General features: G+C 41.8%; 1 protein-coding gene across 1 annotated transcript; it reads right to left on the bottom strand.

Moving 5' to 3' along the window:
• Positions 1-3,013: 3,013 nt before the first annotated feature.
• LOC134746911 (uncharacterized) lies at positions 3,014-7,504 on the bottom strand. The gene is made up of 2 exons (XM_063681483.1): positions 4,538-7,504; positions 3,014-3,646 (listed from the first exon to the last, which is right to left on the bottom strand). Exons 1-2 carry the CDS (start codon positions 7,502-7,504, stop codon positions 3,014-3,016), a joined length of 3,600 nt encoding a protein of 1,199 aa, XP_063537553.1.
• Between the last annotated feature and the right edge of the window lie 950 nt (positions 7,505-8,454).

Raw genomic sequence — 8,454 nt, 5'->3', positions numbered from 1 at the left:
CGTGTGACAGAGACGGGATGCCTAAGCGTGCGTTAGTACGAGATAGCACGCCTAGTGGGCATCTTCCCAATAGAGCTAATCTAAGTAGACCCCGGCTCGCGTATTAACAGACTAAGCCGCGGGTCAATTTATAGTAGTCGCGTGCGCGGCCATGTTTGAGCATCGCGCGGAAGGCAACAGCGCTGCGCGCGAGTTTAGTTTTGGTAGCCGGTACCTTTGTGTATAGACGTGTGCGCGTATCCGACCCTACGACCGATCACGAGTATCATAGCATTGAATTGTAATAGTTTTAGTAATTTTAACGTATAGTGGACTGTATTGTATCATAAACCGTGTTCTTTAAGTATAATAAACTGTTTAACTTCAGTGCCGGTTATTATTATACCTACACCCGCTATAGTACATACATTGGAATACCCATTTCTTCATCATTAATCAAATATACCTAATAAATAATTAATCATTTCGAATCACAATTAAATATTAATCCCACGTTGTTTTATCATTCATGTAGTCTTGTGTGGTATAATAAGCTTTAGAAATAACGTAAGGCATCATTCTTAAATTTGTTAATTGATAATTCAGTAATATGTTTTGGAAGTTTATTATAGGGTATACAATTACCCATGATTGATTTTATAGTCTCCTTACCACAATGTTGACAGGACGTGTCTCTACTAATTTCCATTATCTTACTATCTACTCACTTAGTATTCAGTGTCAAATTTCGCAGCACAGTCCTTGAAAGTGGTCTAGTATTACATGTAGAGCGGCAGGTTATATTAATCTACTGCACTCGTAAATCCAAAAAATTCCCAATTGGGCTCTCTCTTTCCATTACGAGTAAATGCACTGCCTCAGATATATTATCATTACCTTCTTAATTCGTTTATTACCTTCCCTAGTAAAATTGGAAGAAAAATAAATTAATGAAACAGATATGAATGAAGTTTCAGAATTTTTTGTTGCTTAAGTCGGTTGATATCAGACTTGATTTTGCAGAATAAGCCGCCAGAAAGGCAACACTAAAACACATTAATTAAATATAACAATGTACACTTGGCACCTACTGTATAAATCACTGGATGGCGAAGATTTATCTGAACCACACTCCTTTCCGACACGAGAGAACGTAGCTATGTTCGCCAAAAGCGGCATACGGACGTCCGGTGCGGCCAACTGACTGACGAACAATGTATTGTACCGACGGTAGGCGCTATATACCCTTGCTATGTAGAAAAATATAGCTAATCCATTTCTCGCGTCGGTAATGAAGAAATTGCTAGAACCATACACTTATAAGGCTGTATAATTTTAGTTGTTAATTTCTAGCTTCTAATATTATAGGATTTAAAATTAAATTAAATTACTTGTTTAAAACAACAACAACAACGTTGTTTGTGGACAACGAATATTCTATTTTTAGTATCTTAAGGTCAAATGAAGGTCAAAAAGTACCTTCACGCGTTACATGCAGAGAGGAATGAAAAAAGTGGGTGGTAATTGTACATAGGTATAAAAAAAACAACCAACTTTTTAGAAATGTTAATTGAACAGGCAAAACAGTGTTCCACACCGTTTATTTATAAGACAAAATTATTCTACCTATGTTTTACGAATAAGTGATTGATGATTTATGATTTAAGAGAAAATATATTATATATATATATTTCGAATATGTGTAAAACATAGGTTTTACACATATTCGAAAAACCCATCAGATTATTGGTAAACATCATATAACACCGATATGCATGAAATGCGAGAATGACCCTACATCGAAATTACTTGAATAAACTTTACGCAGCGTGAAACAGCCTGAAACTGGTAGTTAAGCCCCTGTTTAGTCGAAAAGTGAGTCACTCTTAAATGTCACCCGTAAACCTAAATGTTATCTCTAAATTGGGCGAGTTTCTGGCGTATTTTCCGTTCTAAGGTAAAAGGTTATAACATGTCTTAAGTGTCCCCGCTGAACAGAAATGCATTGCTATTTCAACTTTTTAATGTACAACTTAAAGTTTACAGCGTTTTAAAAACGTACGACGTTTTGGCACTGCATTTACGACGAACGTTCGCGTACTCTGCCGCATTTAAACTGTGATAACGATATGTTTGCAAATTTTGAATGACGAGCTCGTTAAATATCCCGACCTACGGTTTTCTAATATCACGGGACCAGCATCCGACCTTTCAGCAAAACATGTTTTATGAAACTGTCATAAACTAAGCAAAAACTGGTGTGATTATTTCAGCTTTTGTTATGTTAACGCTTATTGTTGGTCATAGAGTAACTTATACTGTAGCGGTACTGTCATAGTAAATATTGTAACCCCAGTAAATTCACTGCCATCTGTCGACATACTTTAAAACTAAAAATAAATATTTATAAAAATACGATAAAATGTATTTAAATATGTGGATTCTAAGCCTTCCAGTCACCCGGTTGACCTGGATTTTGACTGTTTTTTGTTGCGCTGGTTCTAGTTCGCGCCTCGGAAGAATTTGCACCCGTTTCTCGATGCAATGATAAAACAAAAAAAAACGTATATATAAATATATCCCTACACTCACCCCCGTGGCGCTTGTGCAGGTCTTCGTGGCTCCAGTTAAACTCCACTTTAAGTGTAACTTCACTTTTACTATCTTCACATCCAATGATCTTCTTTAAAGTATTTTAATAATAAAATTCACCGAATCACATTTAAAATCCGACCGCACGGAGCTCTGACATTTTCTTCTTCTTTTCCATCAAATTCAAAATTCTGTTCCTTTTGTTTGTGTTATGCGCATGCCCCAAACGAGATATATATATAAGATAAAAAGTGAGAATGAACGAGATGACAAAAGTGGCATAACGAAACAATTTAAGGATGCGTTCCGAATAGTTTGGTATTAAAACTAAACATTCCCCCGCCCGAGAAAGGCTAAAGCCTTTATCAACAAATAAACAAAATTCAACTCTATTAATAAATTAAAACACTAAACTAAAACAGTTTGGTATCGCTACCTCCGCTTAATCTTCCAAAGGAAGCCTACAAATTTTAACAACCGGCCGCGTGAAGCTACCTGTAGAAGTTTTAAGACGCACTACCCTAACAACACCGTCTTTGCCGGGTAGCAATTCCTCTATTCTTCCTAACCTCCATTTCAGAGGAGGTAAATTTTCCTCCTTTATAAGAACAAGATCGCCCAGCTTAGGCGGATCAGTTGGAGATGTCCATTTTCTACGCATTTGAAGAGAATGAAGATATTGGTCACTCCATTTTCTCCACAGGCGTTGAGACATAGCTTGAATTAAGTTAAAACGACTCAACCGCGAGTTTGGCATATCCTCAAAATTGTACTCCGGAACCGAAAGCAAAGATCTACCTATGAGTAGATGGGCAGGCGTCAAGACCTCCAGTTCATGAGGATCTTGGGACAACGGGCATAACGGACGACAATTAAGAACCGCTTCAACCCTGGTAAATACCGTTACCAATTCGTCGAACGTCAAAACCTGTTCACCTATGACACGCCGCAATAATGTTTTAGCCGATTTTACGGTCGCCTCAAATAGACCACCGAAATGTGGCGCCGCTGGAGAATTGAACCGCCATGTTATTGACTGCTTGGCTGCGCCGTCGCTAAGCCCTTGCTGTACTTCCTGCGAAGTTAAGTATCTACGCACATCATCCAAATACCTATTTGCACCGGTATAATTAGTTCCGCAATCTGAACGTATCACACTCGGCATACCGCGTCGAGATGTGAAGCGAGTCAAAGCCGCGAGAAAACCTTCCGTCGAAAGGTCAGTGACGCACTCTAAATGGACCCCTTTGGATGCAGAGCATATAAATACGCAAAGATACGCCTTTAGAATTTTTGCGTTCCGCAAACGAGAATGTTTAATGCTGAACGGACCAGCAAAGTCAGTTTGCACAGTGTGAAACACACCAGTCGCGTTAACCCGATCCCAGGGCAACGCTGACATAATTGGCGCTGTAGGCCTAGCCTTGGTCCTAAAACATTTCATACACTTGTAAATTCGTGTACGAACCACTTGTCCTGCTGAAAGAATCCAAAATTGCCGTTGCAATACCGCCATGAGCACCGTAGCTCCCGCATGGCAATAAGTCACATGAAAATGATCTACGATCAAAATCGTTAAACTATGTGCTTTGGGCAAAATCACCGGATGCTTCCTTGGAAATGATAAACTCGAATGTTCCAAACGACCTCCAACGCGCAACAAGCCGTCATCCCCAATAAATGGCAGAAGCCGACGTAGCCGCGTGGAACATTGTTTATTCTGGGCCAAGCAGTGGATGTCGTCCGCAAACTCCTCCTGCTGGACCAATCTAATTAACCGCTGCAAAGCGAACCGTCGCTCTGAGACTGTCAACACCCCTATAAGTCTTTCAGACGAATTCTTGGCATTGTTGACAAACCGGAAACAATATGCTACGACCGCCAATAACATATCCAACCGACTAAACCGCATAAAAATATTATCTTCGTCAACAATTCCGGCTAAGGCCCGAACATTTACCTTTACCTTCCGTAATCCAGGTAATGGATCTTCCGCTTTATCCATTATATTCCTGGGCCAGGTTTCCGCATCACCTGACAACCAAGGAGGACCCCACCATAAAGGGTGCTCAAGCAGTACTGATGCGCGACAACCGCGACTCGCGACATCAGCAGGGTTCATTTCTGAAGGTAAGTGTCTCCAGGCTATGTCTAAACCGTAATTCAGAATTTGAGAAACGCGATTGCCCTCAAAAGTCTGCAACAAATGTGGTGATATCTTCAACCACGAGAGAACAATGGTGCTGTCACACCACCCAAAGATTCCGTCGATCGTCATGTCATCACTGATGGCAGCAACGACGTATTTCAAAAGTCTGACTAGCAACGCAGCACCGCTAAGTTCAAGTTTCGGGATAGTTAGTTTTGATTTGACCGGTGAGACTCGGGATTTGGCCATCATCAAACTAACTATCACCCTTCCATCTTGTCCCATAGTCCTCAGATAAACCGCTGCACCATATCCCAGTTCTGATGCATCTGAGAATCCGTGCAGAGAACAAGACTTTTCGTCCAATAAGACAAACCGTTCCATACGTAGACTTGAAATTCCGGGCATTTCTTTCAAAATACCTTGCCATTCCGCAACCACGTCATTAGGAGCTTTCGCGTCCCATGACAAATTCTTCAACCAGAGTTGCTGCATGAGAACCTTACCCTGAAAAATGACCGGACAGATCCATCCCAAAGGATCAAAAGCCCTAGCTAATGTTGATAAAATTGACCGCTTAGTACATTCGCTAGTATCGTCTAGCCTAGTACGATATGAGAAACTATCACTGCTAGAATCCCATTGAACACCGAGGATTTTATAGAAGCTAGGCCCATCCGAATTGTCAAATATCTTCCGAGGTTTTTCTAAATGCTCCTCTTCTATGTCTTTTAAGACTTCTTTGCTGTTTGACGTCCACTTACTAAGCTCGAAACCGCCAGAGCGTAGTAAGTCCGTCAGCTCCTGCTTCAACTTGCTCGCGTCTTCTATGGAGTCAGCTCCACCTAAAATGTCATCCATATACACCGAAGAGCGGAGAAGATGTGCCGCTGCAGGAAACGTTTCCTCGTCGGATGCTAATTGTCTTAGCGCCCGAATCGCGAGGTATGGGCTCGACTTCATGCCGTAAGTTACGGTATTCAACCGATATACAAGCAAAGGTAAGTCTGGGGACTCCCTCCAGAAAACGAGCTGGAACCGCCTATCCTCCTCAGCAATCAAAATCTGTCTAAACATCATCCTGATGTCCGTTGTAAAAACATAGCGATGTAGCCTAAATCTACATATGATTTCCGCGATGTCTCGCTGTAGCTTTGGACCCGCATGTAAACAATCGTTTAGGGCGACTCCATTCGCTGATGCGCAGCTAGCATCAAAAACAACACGAATTTTATCCGAATCCGCCTTAAAAATTCCATGATGTGGAATGATATAGCTACCACTTCTATAGTCCTGTGGTTCCCCGTTACACAAAGACATGTGTCCAGTCTCCAAATACTCCCGCATAAATCCGACATACTTATTTCTAAAAGCCTCGTTTCCGTTCACGAGGAGCCGCCTTTCCATAGCCAAGAACCGCTTCATGGCTATTGGCACAGTATTTCCGATTTCAGGGGCATCAGATAAAAAAGGCAACCGTGCCGAATATCTGCCCTCTTCAACCCGTCGATGGGTTTCTTTAAACATCTTCTCACATTCCAGATCCTTGGGGCTTTCTATAGTAACTGGAATGTCCTCCACTTCCCAGAATCGCTCTAAAATCCGATCTGTGGTTGTGCTACAGAAGAAGACATGGGACGCACACGGAACTTGAGGGGAAGCCGCAATAGTGACTGGACCAGATAACGCGTAGCCGAACACCGTTTTCGTCATCAGTGGAATGTGATCATTTATTTTAATGCGCCCGCTGAGTACAATGTCACCAAGTAGATCTTCGCCTATTAAAATGTCAATCTCTCGACTGACAAAGAACTGTTCATCCGCAAGATACAGTCCCCGATAATTATCTGCTAATTGAGCCGGCAACGAATATTCAGGTAGGTTATGTGTGATTTTATTTAAGACCGTAGCTGTGGTCACTAGCACAGGCTGATCCGTCAGCCTAGGTGCCATGGTTAAGTTAACTGCTCCCCTGCAACCGCTTATAGGAGTACAGTTCAGTCCTGTGATTGAGGCGTCAGGCTTAAACCGCTTTAAGCCCAACTTCTGCACGCATGACTCCGATATAAATGTACTCTCGCTTCCTCCATCCAGTAAGGCCCGCGCCTCCTGGAAGCTTCCGCTACTGTCCAGTACTCTTATTATTGCCGTCGCAAGTAGCACCTTTCGCTGATACATATTAGGTTTATTGACCTGTGATGCCATTAGTCCAGTGACTCCAGGGACCGCACTTCCTGGATTGCCGCTGGGAAAAGGTGCACTCACAATAGGAGCACTTGGAGAGGACGAGCTAGCGTTGTGAACCTCCCCACTTGTAGTAAACTTGTTTGACGTCAAACGTTGTTCACGATCTGAACCAGTTGCCGGAAGATCGAAATGTAATAAATAATGGTGTTTAGCCGAATTACACTTGTAACAGTTCTTGTTATAAGTGCACTGGTTAATGTTGTGACCATTCAAACACTTGAAGCACAACCTAAGCGATACCACCTGACGCTTCCTAGCCGCAGGTTTCATCTCCAAGAATTTTTCACACTTAGCAATGAAGTGTCCGCTTTTTCCGCATAGTCGACACGACGACGCCGAACCCGCATAACTCTGAAATGCCGCATGAGCCTTTACCGCATGGCTCTGTCCACTTCCACTACGCCTTCCCGCTGACGTACCGGCCTGTGGTTCCGCACTGGATTCCAAAATCCGTATTTCGGTTTCCAAAAACCTTATAAGGTCCGAGAATGTGGGTAATTCTTTATCAGCGTGCTTGTCTTCAAAATGTTTCTTCATGTTGCCGTCTAACTTTTGAAAATTAATATAAAACAGCAAATAGCACCACGAATCAACAGGAAACTCCATCTTTTCCAAGGCTTTTGTGTTTTCCATCAAAGTATTTAAAAACATTTTTAAACCACTTATCCCTTTAGTGGTGACGTGGGGTGCACTTAACAAATTGTGCAACAGACGATCCGCCAACAACCTTTTGTTGTTATACCGTGTATTTAACAAATCTATCGCGACCGAATAATTGTCCCCTGTGGCCGACAAATGCTGGACCAAGGACTTTGGTTCACCTAAAAGCGACCCCGCTAAATAATACATTTTTTCAGTATCCGATAGAGTGGTATCATTGCCCACCAAAGATTGGAATAATTCCATAAAAGAAACAAACTCTTCCACCTGTCCTGTCCCGCAAAGGTAGGAAGTTTGACTTTAGGGAGAACTGCCCTATTCCGCGCGCTCTTAGGATTGTCATTACCGCTACCGCTGCTACAGCTATTGTCCGCATTAGCTGAAGCGTTAAAATTAGTCAACCCTAAATGACGTTGTTTGATAAAATAATATCTTTTGTTGTACGTCTCGTACTCCTGAAGATGACCTTCCAAATCAAAACTCTCTATATCCGCAGCAGAGAGTTGAAGTTCATAAAACATTTCCGTAAATGCCTCATAAACTTTCTCTAAATCTTGAAACCGCACCATAAAATCACTTTCTTGTTCCGAAGACAGTTCGGGATTACAAGCCAATCCATTCAAAACATCCATACTACGACATGCCGTATGATATTTCATTTGCAGCAACTGTATCCGCCTAGCTGCCGCCATGTTTACGTTAGTATTTGAATACGAAATCCAAATAAATATAAGCAATAGGATCCCGAACCCGAACAAGAACCACACCATGAAAGCTACAAATTACAATTACACATTATTTTTATTTTTAATGTATTTGTACCGCAC

Source organism: Cydia strobilella, chromosome 13, assembly GCF_947568885.1.
Source record: "Cydia strobilella chromosome 13, ilCydStro3.1, whole genome shotgun sequence".
Lineage (NCBI taxonomy): Eukaryota > Metazoa > Arthropoda > Insecta > Lepidoptera > Tortricidae > Cydia > Cydia strobilella.
Note: the sequence above shows the minus strand (reverse complement) of the source record. Positions and strands in the feature narration are given on the sequence as shown.

Excerpts from the sequence above, each read along its gene's own strand:
- LOC134746911 (XM_063681483.1), bottom strand. The coding sequence starts at position 7,504 with ATGAAGAAACATTTTGAAGACAAGCACGCTGATAAAGAATTACCCACA. Across the intron at positions 3,647-4,537 it reads CATTACCTGGATTACGGAAG|GAAGTACAGCAAGGGCTTAG; the intron begins GTAAAGGTAAAT and ends TTAACTTCGCAG.